Below are 20,254 nucleotides of genomic sequence, written 5' to 3' on the forward strand. Positions count from 1 at the left end.
AAATTAACCACTGAAAAAGTCTGTAATCAATGCAATGGCACACTAAAGCCTCCACAGTCACATCCCATAATGGTCTCAGTTTGGAGGTGGAGATGAGTTGGGACTGTGTGGAAAAACAGACAGTTTGATCTGTAAGTAGTACTACAACAAAATGTAAAAAAACAACATGTTTACTGCATTGCAATCCGTGTAAGGTTTACTGGTTCTTAATATGGGTCGACAGTTTTATTGATTTCATTTGGAAATCCATGTAAATAGTATGTATAATGTATTTCTACTTTTTGTATGACATCTATTAAAATAATTCTTTTCTGGCAAAGTGCTATTTAAGTGGTTACCACTGAACAGAAACAGGTTCTCTTAAGCTAACGTACACATGACAGACACTCAACATGCTGTTCACTAAACTGTATAATACATCTGAGATAGAAGAACACTAGAGCAGTGTTTCACAAGCTACGCTAGCCTTTCATATTAGATTCAATGTTATAAGTAGGCTACGATTATCAGAACATTTAGGCTCCCTCATGTGGCTCAAAGGTGTACTGCGGATATAAATCTTAAAAGACTATGGAAGAAATTATTCAAATTTAATTAAATATCCCGCGACCCCAGTCTTTGGGAATGATGCACTAGAGGAACACAGATAAATGAAAGTCAGTATTGTCACAGAAATATCAAGAGAAAGAGACACAACATTGATAAGAAGTTGAAAAAACAGGTATACGACAGGAGTAAATGTTGATGGAGTGACACAGACTTGGGGATGTCTTCAAAATATCCGGGTGCAATATGATTATTGCGAAATGCGTGTCTGAAGCGCTGAGAATTAAAAAGACAATCCTGGGACGGTATTATGAGTTCTTCTGGGAGATTTTGATGGTGACCGCCTTGACCTCTGTGTACTCCTGAAGAGCGTATTCCCCCCTGAAATTAAGGAACATTACATGAGCAACATTTACCAGTAAAGTTGAAATGTTACCAACCTACGTGTAGCTGTGTGGTGGACATAAATGCAGCGAGTCTAAAAGCCACGTTGTCATTATTGTAGTACCAGCAGGGGTGTCATTCCCTCTGGGCACTGGGGATGCAGTCACTTCTTTAAATCCTATTTTTGTCACTTTTACAGTTTCAGTTTGATTCGTTCACTAAGATAACTCCTCTGAGTTGCCTTCATACAAGCTGCTTTACCTTCTAAGTGGAGGTTTGTGGGGCTGTATGCAGCTTATAAGGAAGTCTCCTCTGAGTTTTAGGGTAAAAAAAAATATTTAGCTGTTTTTGTTACAGATAATTCTCTTAAAAACATAGTAGAACCGATCAGCAATCAAAGATAATGCACTAATTGACGGAGCTCTCTGTTGTAAAGACAGAAATAAAACATTATTTTTTGAGTTTAAAGGTTGTTGACCCTAGAAATTTTACAATCAGATCTCTATCAAGGTAATTATAGATGATTACTGGGTTAGTGCATTATAATCAGCAATTTAATCATAATGGATTATTTGCTAAATCACATAAATAAATATAAATGAAGAAAACAACACTCATATTTTGTGTATGTACTTGTAAGTTGCTTTGGATAAAAGCATCAGCTAACGAAATGTAATGTAATGTCCCCACCTCTGAAACCAAACCTATACACCCCTTAGCATCGGCCATGCTAAAGCTGAGATAACATACGATGGTGTTACTCACAGTTCCCTCCCGTTCCCAGACATCTTGAAGCCACCAAAGGGACACTGAGCACTCATGGCATTGTAGCAGTTCACCCTAAAAAATAAATAAAAGAAACATTAGTTTCATCTCATTACATAAAATCACCAGCCATTTTACATAGCCCATTACTAAGTGGCAGAATGGAAATACGTTATTAAAGTGTAACATTTCTTTAAGGAAGGTTTCTGTGAGGATTTGCTCAGCAGATACTGCAGATTTAGACAGTTCGAGCCACCAGCCCTGGGCTGTTGAACATGATCTTTCAGAGGTTTTGATCCGTACCAGACCATGCCGGCCTGCAGAGCAGAGGAGACTGTCAGGGCTTTGTCGATGTCATTAGTAAACACTCCTGCTGCCAGGCCGTAGTGTGTGGCGTTGGCTCTCTGGATGACCTCGTGGATGCTACGGAAACACATGATCTGCTGCACTGGACCAAAAATCTGAGAGAGGGTGAGAAATGTGGTGTCACGAGGAGGAAATTCAGAACACTGTGGTAGAATGAGGACACATATGATCCACGAGTACCATCACACAGTACCTCTTCTTTGGCGATGCGCATGTCGTCCGTGACGTTTGAGAAGACGGTGGGTTGGATGAAAAGTCCCTGCTGACCCCACGCCGACCCCCCACACTCCAGCGTGGCCCCGTCCCTCTTCCCGCTCTCTATCAGCTCCATTATCTTATCAAACTGCTTCTGGTCAATCTGCAGAAAAACAGCAGCTCAAATCAGATTTTCTCTTTGCACATAAAGCTTGCAGTCAAGTGGAAGTGGAGATATTTGATATATACCTGTGGTCCTTGGTCAACCCCTGGCAGCAGTGGGTTTCCCAGGACTTTCCCTCTGGCCTTCTCCACACTGCGGTGGACAAACTCCTCGTAGATGGGTTCCTCTACGAACACCCTGGATCCGGCCAGACAGCACTGGCCCTGGTTAAAGAACAGGCCGCTGTGGGCCTGCTCCACTGCGTACTCTACTGCAAGACAGACATGTGCATATGTAAAGAAAGTGAAAAGGGCGATACAGCATAGTCCCTGTTTGTCACCTGTGCCATTCATGACTGCTTAAAAAAATTGACCAGCATTAGGGCATGGATTGGAGTTACACCTGTTTGTCACGTCATGTGTGGTGCCTTCACAGTCTACACTGAAGGTACAGTAAACTATTCGTTATTCTCTTGAAATGCTTAAAGGGTAACTTTGGTATTTTTCAACCTGTAACCTATTTTCCTATGTTTTTGGGTCTAACTGACTAATAGCGACAACAATTTCTGAAATTGGTCCAGTATTGAGGGAGAGCGCTGCAGACGGCAGCTGCTCACGGGCTGCAATGTAATCCTATTGGGGCAAGCTGGCACCGTCATTTACGTCCACTCCGATTGTTATTACAAGTGTCTGACATTATGGAGTCTCGTTCAAGAGTTGTAAAGACAATATAATGTGTGTGTGTGTGTATATATATATATATAGGCCTATATTACATACCTATTACATTACCACATTATCACATATGGACACACAGAAAAAGACTGTGAAGCAACAGGATAAAACCTTTGGAAATAGTCATACCCTCAACTGCAACCTAATTCTGACCTGCGAGAGGCAGCAATGTGCCACAATGGCATCTAGACTGCCAGAAAGCATAAGAAGAAAAAGTCTCGCTCTGAAGGCGGAATACATCCATGGTGGAAACGTGAGTGCCAACCGGGAAAGAGTTTGTTGTGTTGGAGTACAGAAAGCATAGCTTAGTGTTATCTAAAAGATTTTCAATGTTGTGGCTGAATATTTAGATGATTTTCAACAACATGGACGAGGTCTTTGAATTCGATGGCCGCCCGTATTTAATTGAGCCAGAGTATACTGATATTCAGATTTCACAACGAGACTTCTCCTTGAGCGGGACTTGGACACAATAAGAAACAGACCGGATCAAGCGAAAGGTCAGAAAAACATTTTATTTCTCTGTAGGATCCTTTCCATAATGTTGTCAGACTCTATAATAACAATCTGAGCCTGTCAGTGGCAAAAACAAGCACATTGACGCTGCTCACTTGCCGTCGCAGCTCGTTTCGTGGCAGTTTACAACGTTTCCCCTCAATACTGGACCAATTTCAGAAATTGCTGTCCCTAAGTCCCTAAGACACAAAAACATGGGAAATTCCGGTCCAGGTTGAAAAATACTTAAGTTACCCTTTAAGATCAGTCCAGCCTGCTGTCTTCCCACATTTTCATTTTTAGTCATTTAAAGCAACTTGCCCTCATCAGCAGTGCATAGAATAATGCAATCCCTGAAATGACATACACTATGTGTACAATAACACACAGAATATTTAAGAAGTAACTATAAAGTAATCCAGTAACTTATTACTCACAGTTACAGTCAGCAAAGACAATGTTTGGGTTTTTCCCACCGAGTTCTAGTGTAACTCTTTTCAGGTTGCTGTCACCTGCAGCCTTCTGGATGAGTTTCCCAACCTGGCAACCAATGACGACAGTGTGAGGTACACAGTGACATTGCAGTGAAATAGTCAATACAAATAGGAGCAAATGATGCTAGAAGAGAAGAGACAACAGGCGAAGAGACCCTTGCTCAATTTGCTATTCATGTCAATAGATACTAACAGCAGTAGATCCGGTGAAGGCTACTTTGTCGATGTCCATGTGGTGGGAAATGGCGCAGCCTGCTGTCTGACCGTAACCTGGAACCACGTTCACAACTCCTGGAGGAAACCCAGCCTGAACACAGAGAAACGTCACAGAGGGAGAGACACGTGTTCATCTTTAACTGAGACATAATCTTAGAGCAGTCGTTCTACTTTTACAGCTGTGCAGGTCTCAACAATTTCTGAATGCAAATTGATGGCTTTTGCCCACAGGTTCTTTGTTCTTGTATCATTGTCAAGTACCTCTTTGATGAGTGCAGCCATGTGCAGGGCTGATAATGGGGTCTGTTCAGCGGGTTTGATGACTACAGTGTTCCCACAGCACAGAGCCGGAGCAATCTTCCACGCAAACATCATCACTGGGAAGTTCCACTGTTGGCCAAAATGCATAAACATGTTTGAGTTGCAACAACATGAGGAACTTGTAAAAGTACAATTAATATTGAATAAGCATTAAAAACACATAATGTTTTACAACCTTTCTCATTACAGTTATAGTCATTGGAGAAACTAATGAATATGGTATAAACATGCTGTGCATTTGCAAGTGTTGTGCTTTTACAAAATTATTTTTTTCTACTCACAGGAATGATCTGGCCACACACTCCGATGGGCTCATGTCGTGTGTAAGTAAAATACTCTCCATCTGAAAACAATGTATAGTTAATTCATGATCGCTTTGAACACACTGTGGTGGATTTTATGTTCAAATATTGTCAAACATGGCGATATCTATAATCTAACGTGTCTTTTGTGTCACGAGTGTTGGCGAGCATTATTGGAAAAAAGGGCAACTCACCTACGGGGATGGTTTTGCCGTGAATCTTGTCCGCCCAGCCGCCATAATATCTCAAGGTTTTGATTGTGGCCATCAGATCTACAAAGTATGCCATGAGAAACACTTTGCCAGAGTCCAGAGCCTCTAGTGTCTACAGATAAAAAAACACAGTAGTTAGCATACAAGCGACATTATTTCATGGTAGGGCTGGGCGATAATTCAATATGATAATTTAACATCTTTCAATGGATGATGGATGATCAATCGTGATGAAATCAAATATGGAGATATTGTGATACACGATTACGTCTAGATTGATAATAAAAAGCACATACTAACTCAAATTTCTCAGAAAATCTCATCAAACTCAGTTAAATCAAACTAGTGTCTGATTACTCTGTATATGTGTGCGTACATGTTAAAATAGTCATAGCTGGAAATATTTATAATTTTTTTTTCTCCATTATTTTACTTGAAATTGTTATTTTCATTTTGCATTAAATGTCTAATTAAATGAAAAAATACTCTTTATAAATAATAATACACTTGTTTTCATTTGTAAAGTATTTAATTCACACAGGAGTATACAAGAATAGTCTTTACTATGTGGTTATTTCATATAGACTATTTATTTATTTATTGAACTACCAGAAAAAGATGCTATATCGTGATATATATCATTATCGAGATATGAAATGGCCGATATCGGGATAGAAGATTTTGGCAATATCGCCCAGCCCTACTTCATGGTAATAAACCAGTTGAGTGTGTGTTCATGTGTTTCTCACTGCCAGTAGTAGCCGGTCTCTCTCCACTAAGTCGGCAAGTCTGTTAAGTAGTTGACCTCGGTCTGAGGCGTCCATGGATCGCCATGGCGACCCCATCTGGAAGGCGGCTCTGGCACTCCTCACTGCCTTGTCCACATCTTCCTAGAAGAGGTTCAAGTTGAGCTTGAGTTGAGAATCATAAATCAGCCTAAAGGATCTTTACAATCTGTGCATCTGAAAATGGACTGGTAATAATGTATAATGTACTCACTGGGTCAGCCTCCTCCACTTCACACAGGAGCTTCCCTGTGGCGGGATCATACACAGGAATCTTTCCTCCGCTGCAGGACTCGTGCCACTCGTTGTTGATGAACAACTGAGGAGAATTAGAAAACACTAAAACGCAAGGAAACAGTACATTTTTTCTCCCCCCTCTCGTTGTCTCACACATGGCACTATAGTGTATCAGCTCCTCTCAGCCTGATAGAATTAATAACAGGCTCACTGTTTAGCGGAAGTGGTTTTGCCTGCTCGGACATCTTTTATGAGATGCATCTGCATGCTGTAAAGGTTCAGATAATTACCTACAACAATACCCAAACTCATCTTGTTTCATCTCCTCAAAACCACATTCACATCCTCCTCTAATTACAGGCCGACACACCATATTTTTTATTTTAATTTTTGACACAAACCATAAATACTAAATTACTACATCACTGGTTCACAATGCTGTATTGAAGGGCAACTGAACCCATTATCAAAAAGGGTTTGTCAAAATAAAAAACATGATTAAAGTCTCAATCTGTCCTCCAGGATAAATGTTAGATAAAAGGAAACTATCAAAAACTGCAATTTTTAACATTACTTTCAATCAGTCTCTCAGATTTCTGCACACGGTTCCAAACTAATGACTGAGATAGCTAAACCCAACACGTCAACAGTTGTTGATTTCCACACTCTAATAAAATCCCTAAATCCTGAGTGTCTTATTGGTAAATTATGTTTAAGTCTGGGTAGTTATGAGCTAAATTGTCCTCTAGAAACAAAGAAATCTAACCCAAACTGGAGCTCAGTTGTGGATCATTCTTCATGTTTGGTTCAGTCCTGATTGACTCCTGACTGTTGGGTGCAGCTTACCTTGGTGTAGTGAATGGGGGGGTCTGGGACTGGCATGGGCAGGGCCTGCATCTCAGGTCCGCCTGCATGCTGCGGTTTGTGGCTCTGGTTTGGACCCTGGTGGTTGCATCCGTTATCAGACTGCTGCTGGTGGGAGTTCATGTTGGCATGGTTTCCCTCTGGAAAAGACACATGCAAGCCGGTCAAGCTTGTTTTTTGTGGATGCGTGTGTTTACCCACTGTACTGCATGTGTGTGAGAACACTTTCATATCAGGATCACTGATTTGAGAATAGCTCCTTTCGTTTTTCATCGTAATCCTGTGCGTAAATTGCCATCCCAACATGCTGGAGAGAAGCTGTGCCAAATGAGGCACTGGCATTGTCAGCAGGGTAACACCGCGGGGTCAAGGGTCACGACTGGCACCGTAAAGTCGGGCCGGCTCTGAGCTGTGGACTGCACTGACCTCTTTTAGACAGAAAATAGACAGGAAAATATGACAAACACAGAGGTGTTTGTCATATTTTCCAGAAAACTTTAAGCTTTAATTCTAAATTGGCTCAACTGTAAGAAACGGTGAAGGGCTGCGTGCTGAAAAAAAGGTGATTAAGAATATTCGTTGCATGTAGAGGCATGTAAGGTGGAACAGACAACTATATAGCCCAGTGATCCTCAAAGAGGGGTGAAATGTTTTCAGATTCATTCATTTTAAATCATTGATATATTTATTTTTGTTACAAAAGGATGACATTTTTAAATCTACAGTAGATCATAAATTACTTTCTAATCTAACAAATCTAAAACTCTCAGAATCTGCAAATATGTTTAATACATGTTTAATATCGCTCTACTACATTTCTCTTGTATTGTTCTTTCACATAACTAAAACTATAGAAGTGTATAAAAAAGGTTATAAGTCAAATTATCCAAAGGGATAAGGGGCTTCCTGGTATATTCTCTCTCTGTAGCTTATACAGTAAACATTAACACATCACAGTATGTAGCCTACTAATGTATGTGTTTTGTTTCCTGTAATCTGGTTAAAACAGCATTTAATTATCTTATTCACACAGGTCCATTCAGAAAAATGTAGCTTTAAGCTTAACATTTAACTGTTTTTTACTATTTTTATTTTTCTTAATTATGCTTAGTCCTTTTAGTCAATTATTGACAACATTGTTATTTTAATAATTAATGTTACAATGAACAAAAAATATCATAAAGACAGTATAAATAATGTGCTGCCCTAGTTTCCCCTCCAGAGTTACCTATACACATAAACAGCATAATGCATTAAAATATTAGAAAAAGAAAGCAAAACAGCTTAAAAACATTACAATGCAATTTAAAGGAATAGAAAGTAAATTAAAGGGAATTAAAAAGTTAAAAATGGAGACATAAAATGGTTCATGATGAGGTTTTTAACCTGTATTTAAAGGTAGTCAGAGTTGTCTAATATCCTCTGGAAGTCCACACTAACTAAATGCTGCTTCTCCATCTTTAGTTTGCAAATATCTTTAGAGAAATAGATATTTTATTTCCATTGAAAAACATAATTGCAGGTTGTAGAAGTGTTAAAAGGTGTAGTTACCTGATGGAGATGCTGATGAGGTCTGGTGGACTCCTGCTCCGCTCACCGGCATGTTGCAGCTGTGTGTCTCCTCCTCTCACCGCCGTGCAGCTTTATATACACCTGCCTCTGCAGCATCACGTCTCTACCGGAGCACCGGGAGTCCTCCTCGCGCTCATCACCGTTCAGACGGAACCACCCCCACGTGCCCCGCGAGACAGGCGCGCGCACCACTGAGATTCGTTGGCATTAACATGGAATCCCATTTCCAACAATGTGAAGTGCATGGTAAGTATTTAATTCAGCCCAAATTTGTATTAATTGTTCATTCTGTATATTTAATGTTTTATAAGCAGTCAGGAGATGTGCTTTTTAGCTCGTTACTTTTGGCTATAATTTTCTTTTAATCAATTATTAGTGACAGGGTTTAAATCTTGCAGACATATCCTTTTGCTATTGCCCCTCTTTACTTTGAATCACCCACTTAAAACAGCATTTAAGGTCTTTAAATGTGTTCCAACTATAGTACAAATTGCATTTTTCAGCAATTGTATGGCCCACTTCTGTTGTGTAAACTGCTCAGAAACCCCCTTATTGTCAATCTACCTATAGGAAAGCCATCCATCCTCTGAATGCTCTAGGTCTCTAGTTTGTGTAAAGTTTAATGAGGCTATGATTATCCTAGAGGTCACCACAGGTCATTTTATACAGTGAGGTCAAGTTAAAAAAAAATGGTCTCACTACAATGAAATGGCTACTATAGGGACTAACATCATCACAATTGAGTAATACAAACAATAATAATACAACAATCTGCAGAAAAACAGATAATGTCCTGGCAGAAATTTTCTATTAAGTATACGGACATTTCCTTCAACCCTAAAACAGAAAAGTCTGTAGATTTACAGTATACCCTCTTTACCATTCACAAACACTTCTGTTAATCCTAAAGAAGACATTTCTGTAAAATTACAGCATATCATGCAGTAGCATTTGCTGAAAGTTTCTTCTGATAATCAGATCTGTATATGTCCTCCTGAACATGTTTTGGTTGGCGTGTTCAAGTTTTTGATACTTTTCATAGGGCAATTGAATTTTTCTCTTATTAATTTGATTAAAATATTTATTTATTTATTCATTCATTCATTTATTTATTTATTTAAATTTTAAATGTTGTCCCCATAGAAATAAAAGACAAATTATCAAAACAAAAAATCCAAACTAACGTCTTACTGTGTAAGTTGGCTGCTTTGAGCCAGCCCAGCCATTCAGACTTGTTGCATTGCTCCTATCGCTTCATTGCAGCGCTTCAGCTCAACTGTGCCGTGTCAACATGCAGCAGAGGATGGGCCCATCTACGAGGCAACAAACATAATTGGGAAGATGTTTGCTTTGATAAGGGGCCTCCTGCTGCTTCACTGTCTCCCAGGAACAATGTGGCCACATAACTTTGTCTGGTGCGCCTATTTTAGTCTTGGCTGTCTGGAAATACACACATCCCTTTGAGAATTATCCCCGGGGACAACACGGTCTCTGTAATTAATCCTTGTTAATGAAAAGATCAGCAGTATTGTAGATGGGGAGTGTTGCAAAACACAGTGGAAACCATCTTCCCATACTAATGTGTATAGCTCCATTTGGCCAGTCAGTTGACTTGAAGCTTGTGCAACAGTTTTGTGCAAAAGTTTTACGCCTCAGTGAGGAATTATAACTGTTATTCATTGTTGACCAAAACATACAGCCTCATTAGTCGCAGTCTGTCTAGTTTAACCTCATGTTGAGCGGGCGTACATGCTCATTACATGCTCAAACTCAAGTTTTTTACATTGTGTGTGTGGGTGTTAGGGCTATAGCACTGGTCTTGATTTCATGTTTAAATATGAGCAATATTCTCCCTCCAGACACTTCCCCATCCAGTCTGGCACCACAGACTCAGTGTGTGTGTGTGTCTCGGCTCTGTCTGCCAGAGCTAATGACAAGACCGGACCGCTTTGGCCTGGAGAGGACGTGGTCCAGCGGGTCAAAGGAGCTGTCGCTTGGCCTGACAACACCGGGTGTCCCACAGTTGAGCCTGAGCTGAATTGACGGTTGGATGGAGAGTGAGAAAGAAAGGAATGAAAGATGGAGAGTGATGGGGAGGAGGATGTAACACAGGCATGAAAAGAGGGATGAAGGCAGTGGGAGAGTGAGGAGAGGGGAAGGAGATGTTAAGCTTGAAGAAAAGAGAAAAACTTTGCAGGCTTTGATAATCAAATTACAGGCCAACAATGGAAATATTACAAAAAATAAAAAGGAAATAAATCAGGTCAGGTGTTAAATTATGATATCGTACTGGGAGATTTTGTAACGCACAAATAATCTGTCTTTGGCAGATGTTTATACTGACATTGTAGCAAAAGTTTTAACTTCTTGCTGGCAATCATTTTTCATATTATAACTGCAACTGCAATGTATTACCAGCAGCTGCATGAACAGTGTAGCCTTGCAATATGAAGATTTGTAATCATCTTTTATTATTAAAGGTCTCAGAGAGGTGTAGATTCAGCTTTTCTCTCTTTTTTTTTTACCAGTACGTGATGTTTTGCCTGCTCCAGACTCCAATACACTGTGAGGTGTTCCTATTATTTTGGCCACACTTCCTGAAGTGTTGTGGTTGTTATAACCTGTGCGTTCCAATACCCATATTACTGTACTATTTAGTATGCAAGAAAAAGATTTAGTATGTCCCAATACATAGTATGTCAAATGCCGTATGCAATAATGTCCTACTGCATCCAGTCACATTTTGCAGTATGCAAGCCAGCATGCTTTTCTGGCTATTCTGACCCACAATCCTTTGCACAGCAGATATATGAGCAAGAGGGTCAAAGTTCAAGGCGCAATGTTATGCCCCAATTGTATGCATACTGAATGCAACAATACATACTTTTATAAGAGCAGCTGCAGTATGTACTAAAAGTAAAAAGAAAAAGTATGCGATTTGGAACATAGCCTATTTATATGAAGATTTGGCTGATACCTGAAGCCTGAAAGCATTGACCTCAGTCCAAACTGTAGGGGCCATGAAGTCAGTCTAAGCAGACGAAGAGCGCCCCCTTGTGACACATTAGAGAGATTACATTGTTCATAACAGTTCTGGAGTCTGTGAGGAAGGAAGTACTCAGATTCTTTACTCAAGTAAAAGTACTAATATCACAATGTTTTATTCAGTACAAGTAAATGTGATGAATTCAAATTGAAAATATTTGAATTGGTGGATGATCATAGTACATTTTCAGGGTGCTCATATATAGGGATGCACCGATTTATCGGCTGAAAATCGGTATCGGCTGATGACATTCGTCGATGGCAGTGGCCGATGTTTATCTGTTGTGTCGTATCAATTTTACGCCGGCTAAATGTTGTGTTAGTTATTAAAAAATAAAAAATAATCTTTTTTTCAGGTGAAAGAAGGTTATTTTTTAAGGTTGTTTCATAAATGTGTATGATTGAATTTGTGCTCATTCAAAGACAGTGTAATGAAATGCTGAATGACTTTAAAACAGCTCAGTTTTTTTCTTTCATAATGAAGAAGTCTTTGTTTCCTTGCACAAAAGAGGAATTAAAACAAAATAAATAAAAATATATCGGCCCAGAATTTCACAATCGGTGCATCCCTACTCATACAGACAATAGTTGGCTTTTTTCCCATCATATATTTCCCATTTCATAACCTGACATAATACTTTTCCATCCTATGCACAGCAACAAACAGGCTCCTACTCTGCGAGGGACAGAGCGAACGGGAGAGGAGGGGCCCTTGTTGTGAATGGTTCCGGTCTTTGGTCAGATGCGGTCACTGGCTGTCCGGGACCGACTCGTCCTCCACCCCGAGCCAAGTTTCTCGCCGTGTGCGCCTCTCTATTGTTAGCGGGCAGCAGCTCCCTCTGCAGGGGGCCCGGCCGCTGCTGAATGGGGCGTCCCGCACTGTGAGCTATACCCTCATCAACAAGTTCCCGAGGATCAGACCTCAGACTTCTGCACGTCTCTGCTCTGCTCTCTGTTGTCTGGCTCATTACTTTTTTACACCAAAGTTACAGAGCTGCATGGTGAGTTATCTATCAAAACTGTTAACCATATTTCTTGCTTTCTGTCTTTGTTTGTTTCTTTTTTTCCTTTTGTCTTCTTCTTATAGATACCTTTTCCCCCTCTCCCCCTGTCTCTCTCAGTATTTAGAGTCCACCTGACAAGATGAGACTGACGTTATGGACGCTGCCCATCAAGGAGAACCCATGTACCTCTCTGTCGAGTGTCACCGTTGCTCTGTGTCTTCTCACCCTCCTCCTGATGGCCCTCAGGGGCCGAAAGAGCCACCACCACTCTTCCCGATTGGACCACACTAAATATCCCCTTCCTCCTGGACCCACGCCATGGCCCCTTGTTGGCAATTTGCTCCAGATGGGGGACCAGATTCATCTTTCTCTGACCCACTTGAGGCTCCAGTACGGCGATGTTTTCCAGGTATGTACAGTAAAATGTGTTAAAACGTTTTAGCAGGACAGAAGATTATTGGGTTATTCATTCAATCATGTGTTCATTCCTTAGATGCGTCTGGGCTCTCTGACGGTTGTCGTGCTGAGTGGATACTCCACCATCAGACAGGCGCTGGTTCGACAGGGAGAAGCTTTTGCCGGGCGACCTGACCTTTTCACCTTTTCCGCCGTAGCCAACGGCACCAGTATGACCTTCAGTGAGAAGTACGGCCCGGCCTGGATGCTTCATAAGAAGCTGTGTAAGAACGCCCTCCGGTCTTTCTCCCAGGCCGAACCCAGAGGGTCCGGTGCCACCTGCCTGCTGGAGGAGCACGTCTGTGCCGAGGCAGCTGAGATGGTGGAGGTGATTCGAGAGCAGGCTGCTGCTGCCAAAGGGGAAACAATAGGTATAGATCCGGTGAAGCCCCTGGTGACTTCAGTGGCGAACGTCGTCTGTGCCCTGTGTTTTGGGAAAAGGTACGACTACAATGACAAGGAGTTCCTCACTATGGTCCACATCAACAACGAGGTCCTGAGGATCTTCGCAGCAGGGAACCTGGCTGATTTTTTCCCCGTGTTCCGCTACTTTCCGAGTCCGTCTCTGAGGAAGATGGTCCAGCACATCCACAGGATGAACGGATTCATGGAACGGAGCATCGAGGAACACATCAGCACCTTTGATAAGGTAAGGAGCCCGGCAGACACACCTGTAGACCAGAATTCAGTTTAAATTAGGGCTGTCAAAGCAAATTTGTTTTAACGCCACTAATTTCTTTAGTGCATAACGCAACTTGCGAGTTTTTAGAGTAAAGATACTGGCATCATATAACTAAAAAAACCTTAGGAATCCATTGATACCAGCCATGCAATATGTTGTCAGGAAAGAGGTTAAATAACCCCTCCAAACTTATAGGCTAATTTCTGGCAAGGAAAAACTGGCATGGTCATTTTCAAAGGGGTCCCTTGACCTCTGACCTCAAGATATGTGAATGAAAATGGGTTCTCTGGGTACCCACGAGTCTCCCCTTTACAGGCATGCCCACTTTATGATAATCATGCAGTTTGGGGCAAGTCATAGTCAAGTCAGCACACTGACACACTGACAGCTGCTGTTGCCTGTTGGGCTTGAGTTTGCCATGTTATGATTTGAGCATATTTTTTATGCTAAATGCAGTACCTGTGAGGGTTTCTGGACAATATTTGTCATTGTTTGTGTTGTTAATTGATTTTTAATGATAAATATATACATACATTTGTCCACTCCCAGGTTGATAAGAGTAATAAATACTTGACAAATCTCCCTTTAAGGTACATTTTTAACAGATACAAAAATGTGTGATTAATTTGCAATTAATTGCGATTAACTATGGACAATCATGCGATTAATCGCAATTGAATATTTTAATCGATTGACAGCCCTAGTTAAAATGTAAAGACATTGCAAAAGGAGAATGACACCCTGATGCATTACAGTACAATCAACCATTACTTTTTGCAGGATGAGATTGTGTTTTGGTTTCACACTTGCACTGTTGATAGGCAACTGCAAAGAAAAGTAACGTAGAAGAACAATGTAAAGGTTTTTAAGGACATGCAGTGCAAAATAGATGTTTCAAAGAAAGGGACAAAAGTCTCACGCACCTACCAAGACCAAGTTACCAAAATGATTTGTTAAATATCTTAACAGTGTATTTTAATGACAAACCGATCTCTGGTTTGATGAATCTTAACCAGCCTATTGTGCCACAAGATACAAGCAGAATACTTTCAGGACAGTCTAATGTGGTGGATGCTGCGTTGTTTTCTTTATATCTGTCCCACTAATTTGCCGTCCACTATTTAATCTGACATTGCACTCATACAGTATTAGCTGTGAGTGCAACTGTAGCCAAAAAAATAACAAACAAGTCCCCTGGGAGGAGGGACCTTTGTTCTTGTGCATAGTGGCTAAAAAGTTCGCACGCACTCTAATTAGGAATTAGCATCCCACTGGAAGACACGCGTCCTACCATAACTGATTACTGTCTCTTCCCTAATTATTGCTTTTAAAACGTCTATGGACCTCTAGATCTGAATTACCATTAATCAGCCTATAGTTAATACAGATAGCTTGATGTTTCAGTGACAATGATTTAAGAAACACCATCAATTTGCTGTCATATTGTATGTTTGTGTGTTGCAGAACTGTATCCGGGACATAACAGACGCTCTGATTGCACTTTGTGAGGACAGAGAAGAAACTAAAGACACGTCTGAACTCTCCAACTCTCAGATCATTCACACCGTCATAGACATCTTTGGAGCAGGTTAGCCGCACTGGAAGTTACACTTATATTACCATTGATGACGAATAGCGTCGGTAATGACATTAAAGGGGACATATCATGCTTTTTTCCCCAGGTTCATACTTGTGTTTTTGGTTTCTACTAGAACATGTTTGCATGTTTTAATGTTTAGAAAACACATTATTTTCCTCATACGGTCTGTCTGAATATACATGTATTTACCTTCCGTTTGAAATGCTCCGTTTTAGTGCATGTCTGCTAAAAGTCTGCTCCGATTGGCTTGCTAGAAAAATATGGTGCACCTTTACAAAGGTAGTTCTCAAGCTGTGGGTGATATATTGTAATGAGCCTGACTGGGTTGTCTTATTTCAGTTTGTGAGTTGGTAGGCACTCCAGAAACCCAAATGTACTTGTATGTGCACAAACACTGAAAAAGGGAGTTTTTCATGATATGTCCCCGTTAAATTGATCATATTGATAACGTTGTTAAAATAATGTTTGTGATTTTCTAAAGGATTTGACACCATCATCGCTGGTCTACAGTGGAGCCTTTTGTACCTGATCAAGTATCCAGACCTCCAGGACAGAATACACCAGGAGATAGGTACCCTCTTATGTTTAAGTATGAATAATCTCTCATTGTTTGTCAGAGGGAACTCTGACTGGCTTATTAATTTTCTTCAGAGCATCACTGCATGCATCTAATCCAAAGAGAAAGAATTCATGCTATGCTGAATAGCGAGGGTCCGTCCAGTGTCCGGTTTCATGAATGATTCATTCTCATTGTCCAGAAATAGAAGGTTCCTCATTAATGATTCACACATTATCATTCATCATTCATGATCACACATCAACGCATTATTGATACGGCAAAACTACTAAATTTAGAGGAGATCAATACCACATTTAGCTCTTTAAATATGTACCAAAAAAATATTCAAAAACATGTTTTTAAGGATACAAACAGGTGAAAATACATCTCTTTGATACACATTTATCATCATCAAGTGAGCAGACATGCATATGATGATGTCTATTAGGAAGTAATAATAAAACAACAAAATAAAAACCCAACAACAGCCAGCCCGAGTGCCCTTCCCGGACACAATCCGACAGTCACCAGAGAAACTCACAAAAGATCAGTCCAATTTGCTGACGCCAGAGCTACTTTTGAAGTGGGTTGACAGAACTGGTGCTGTCTGTTCTGAGGCACGTTGAGAGAAAGACAGAGAGAGAGAGAGAGAGAGAGAGAGAAAGAGAGAGAAAGAGAGAGAGAAAGAGAGAGAGAGAGAGAGAGAGAGAGAGAGGAGACAGGATGAATCAGCGAGGGAGGCACAAATAGCCAGAGAGAGAGAGAAAGAAAGAAAGGTTAGAGTTGTTCCAGACCAACACAAAGGCGGTAACACGCAAGGCAAACTATGTCAACACACATAGTTTGAAATTCTTCACTTACTCATCACTTCAATTAATTATAAATTAACACAATTAATTGAGTGTGAAGGTTTTATTGTACCGTTTACAGTAAAGCTCACCACTTTACTGGAAACCTTATTAGTGAACGAATGAGAGCAATATTTTTAATTACAGTCATTTGAAAGACAAGCATACTTTATGTCATTGTAATTATTTGTGAAGTGCATGTTAAAAACGCAACACATCTCAGCCCTTTTAACCCCTGATGAACTGAAGTGCAGCTACATTTTTACAGACTGGGAACCTTTGACTTATTTAAAGTCTAGAAAGAAAACTAATGATGATGCAGCATCTGCATCTTAGTTCAGAGGCTGTGTCCTTCAAGACCCCATTATAATGGTTATATATATATATATATATATATATATATATTATACTAATGGTGTTTTTTTTCTCTTTCGTAGACGACCACATTGGTACAGCCAGACTGCCCAGGTTTTCAGATAAGCCCAAGATGCCTTTCACGGAGGCGTTCATATACGAAGTGTTTCGCCACGCTTCATACGTCCCTTTCACCATTCCTCACTGGTAAGACTTTTGTTTTCAGTGCATTCATGTTTACAGTTGTCTGTATTGCTGTTAAAACTCTGGTTTTCTCCCCTCAGTACCACGAGAAACATCACCCTGAATGGATATTTCATTCCCAAAGACACCTGTGTCTTTATTAACCAGTATCAAGTCAATCATGATGTGTGAGTAGCAATCATCACTACATTATGACTTTGAATATTACTTTCATAAGACATGTGACTGTATCAGTAAAAAGTGAAGTGTTTAAACATCTTCTTATCAATTGATAAAAATGTGTTTCTCTGTTTTATCGCTTTGTTGATCTTCATGTTTTTCACTCTGTCCCAGTGACCTTTGGGGAGAGCCGGACACGTTTCGTCCCGAACGCTTCCTGGGTTCCTCGGGACTCCTCAACAAGGAGCTGACGGAGAAGGTCCTCATCTTCGGCATGGGGAAGAGACGCTGCCTCGGCGATGGATTTGCACGTTTGGAGATGTTTGTCTTTCTCGCCACGCTGCTCCACGGGCTGCGGATTGAAAATGTTCCAGGGCAGGAGCTGGATCTCAGCACCGATTTTGGTCTGACTATGAAACCGCGTCCGTACAGGATTACCATCTCCTCGAGGTTTTAGACCAAATGATGCTCTGTGTGGATGTTTTGGAATATCACAACACAATTTCTAATTATTCTTATTATTAGCCACCATATTTGGTTAACCAAAAGGGAAATATACTGTACGTATAATTATGTTTCTAAGATTTTAAAAAGTAGCTATAAATAGCATAGAATATGAACTAACTTAGTTTCTGTATTGAACACAATGTTTAAGACAATGGAGGGTCATTCAAAGTGCCTCTGTGCCCGTACTTTGAAAGGGTCCCTCTGCCTTCCTGTCCCGCCACATTAAAAATGAAATTGAAAACAGCGCCTCATTAAAAGCCTTTATCTTAAGTTATTAGTTACAGTTAAACACTAAGGGAGGGAGAGAGAGGGTGTTTCAGATTGGCGTTCAGCGCCTCAGGCCTCAAACTGTGTTCACGCAGGGTTCATCCTCACTCTTCGTCCGCCCTCTCCTCCTCCTCCTCCTCGCTTCAACTTCTCTCCTATCTCCTCCTCATCAGTCAGATTCCTTTCATCTCCTCATCCCCCTGATGTCCTTGTCTTCTCCATGTCCTTATCCCCCTCCTCTATAGCTCCTCCTCCTCTTTTATCGTAGCTTCAAGGCAAACACTGTTGAGCTAACTCATCTGCTAAAATCTCCAAAGTCTCACCCAGTGGCCCTCTGAGGAATGACGCAAATATATATATTAAGACATGCAGTCTTTTTGAACATCCTCCTCCTCTCCCATCAGTGCTGTGACCTCCCACACACTCAGATTAGATACAGTCCCAGACCTCTTTGAGGGCGGTAAAGAGGACAGCAGCAGAGTGTGAAATCAGGCATTTCTAATTTAGTAAGCTAAATGTAAAGAAGCATGGCGTATGGAAAAAAGAGGAGACGGGTAGAATTACTTATCCTTGAAGGGAAAGTTTGAAAGTTTTGTTCATGACAGTATTAACTCTGTTAAACTTGTATCTATTCAGGAAAAGTCTACTGAGGTCTTTCCCAACAGAGTCCTACCTGTTAAAGACACAGTAGTGTCACAGTAGTGTTGACCAGTGAGTTGTTAGACTTGAATGGATGGTGAATATCATAACGTCTGAGGTCATACTTGTAACTTGAAAAATAAAAAGGAAAATGCTTAAAGAGACTGTTTGTAACTTCTTACACATACATTCTTATGAATCATTGCGGGTCGGTGTTTCACATGCGCGATCGCGTTTGGCTACGATGTTCCAACACAAACTACACAGAAGCACCAAATCCGCAAAGTTATATCTAGTGAAGCCCGTCTTGCAAAACAGTGTCAACTAATCCTGCTCCAGCCCCCCCGACTACGGCCAGAAGACACAGGGGAGACCGTAACCCTGATCTCCAGGGCCGGAGTCGACGCTTCACTCTGCTCCTCTGCTTGCCTTCAATCACACACCGCGCTTGTTCTCACTCGCTCCACCTCCCACGTGCATGCGCGCACACTACACACTGCAGAAGAGTTATGTTATCGTCTCCGACCAAAACTCCGGTGTCTCCCCTGTTCCATCTGACCACGGTCGGGAGGCTGAAGCAGGAAACACAGTATCAGCATTGATTCATTGAGAGATCTTCGTTTGGTCAGCTAACATTACTGCCAAGTGGGTGAAATATAGAGTGATATTGTGGTTTTAGCTGACGTGTGTCGCCTCACTGTGTAACGGCCACAGGTTCTTACATAGAGTCCCTTTAACTTCTGCGTTGCGCTAGCAATACTTTTATTTTCAAGCAAAATCTGTCATTTAAAAGTTTTAAAAAGTGCTGTAACTCTCAGAGTGTCCTCAGTGACAGCAGACCTTCAGCCATTTACTGTATTAAAGGCATCATCCCCAGTTTGTCTGTGTGTGGTCATGTATGCAAAGTGGTGAATTTGTTTGCGTCGATTAATTAACAAAACACACCAAGAGGATGAGACCCCGGCCCCCTCATCAACCATGTTCCCTCTCCATGTACTCTCTGTGTCTTTGTCTCTCATTTTGTTCTAGTCCACAGAGCTCACAGTATGATTCAAGCTATGGCCGTCATTAAAGAATAACAAATCACCGGGAACATGTGCTGACTGGCCGCTGATCTAAAGCAGCCAATAAAACACTGCATGCAAAGCTGGGAATCATGGCTCTAATGTGGCGTAACATAGAGAAGCACTTGGGGGACCCGCGGTATAGATTAAAAAGTGCTGAACAATTAAGATTGGGCCCAGTTGCAGGCAAAAGATGGTCTTCTTATAGAAACTGT

General features: G+C 40.9%; 2 protein-coding genes across 3 annotated transcripts; one reads left to right on the forward strand and one right to left on the reverse strand.

The window, feature by feature from the left end:
* Window positions 1–26: 26 nt before the first annotated feature.
* On the reverse strand, window positions 27–8,803 carry LOC119492298 (retinal dehydrogenase 1-like). Its single transcript, XM_037776650.1, has 14 exons — window positions 8,631–8,803; window positions 7,062–7,219; window positions 6,193–6,297; window positions 5,943–6,083; window positions 5,176–5,305; window positions 4,961–5,022; window positions 4,620–4,748; window positions 4,336–4,449; window positions 4,086–4,188; window positions 2,506–2,690; window positions 2,255–2,419; window positions 1,999–2,156; window positions 1,696–1,770; window positions 27–927 (listed from the first exon to the last, which is right to left on the reverse strand). The coding sequence occupies exons 1-14, from the start codon at window positions 8,680–8,682 to the stop codon at window positions 855–857; spliced, it is 1,650 nt and encodes a 549-aa protein (XP_037632578.1). The 5' UTR covers window positions 8,683–8,803; the 3' UTR covers window positions 27–854.
* Window positions 8,804–12,411: 3,608 nt separating this feature from the next.
* On the forward strand, window positions 12,412–19,270 carry LOC119493330 (cytochrome P450 1A1). 2 transcript variants are annotated; one of them, XM_037778522.1, is made up of 8 exons: window positions 12,412–12,697; window positions 12,784–13,109; window positions 13,194–13,805; window positions 15,303–15,426; window positions 15,920–16,009; window positions 17,283–17,406; window positions 17,484–17,570; window positions 17,737–19,270. In XM_037778522.1, the coding sequence occupies exons 2-8, from the start codon at window positions 12,840–12,842 to the stop codon at window positions 18,017–18,019; spliced, it is 1,590 nt and encodes a 529-aa protein (XP_037634450.1). In that variant the 5' UTR covers window positions 12,412–12,697; window positions 12,784–12,839; the 3' UTR covers window positions 18,020–19,270. The 2 variants fall into 2 exon arrangements, with proteins under 2 accessions (XP_037634450.1, XP_037634451.1); XM_037778523.1 differs by having other exon boundaries at window positions 12,818–13,109.
* Window positions 19,271–20,254: the final 984 nt, after the last annotated feature.

The sequence above is a fragment of the Sebastes umbrosus genome, chromosome 8 (genome assembly GCF_015220745.1).
Source record: "Sebastes umbrosus isolate fSebUmb1 chromosome 8, fSebUmb1.pri, whole genome shotgun sequence".
Taxonomy (NCBI): Eukaryota; Metazoa; Chordata; class Actinopteri; order Perciformes; family Sebastidae; genus Sebastes; species Sebastes umbrosus.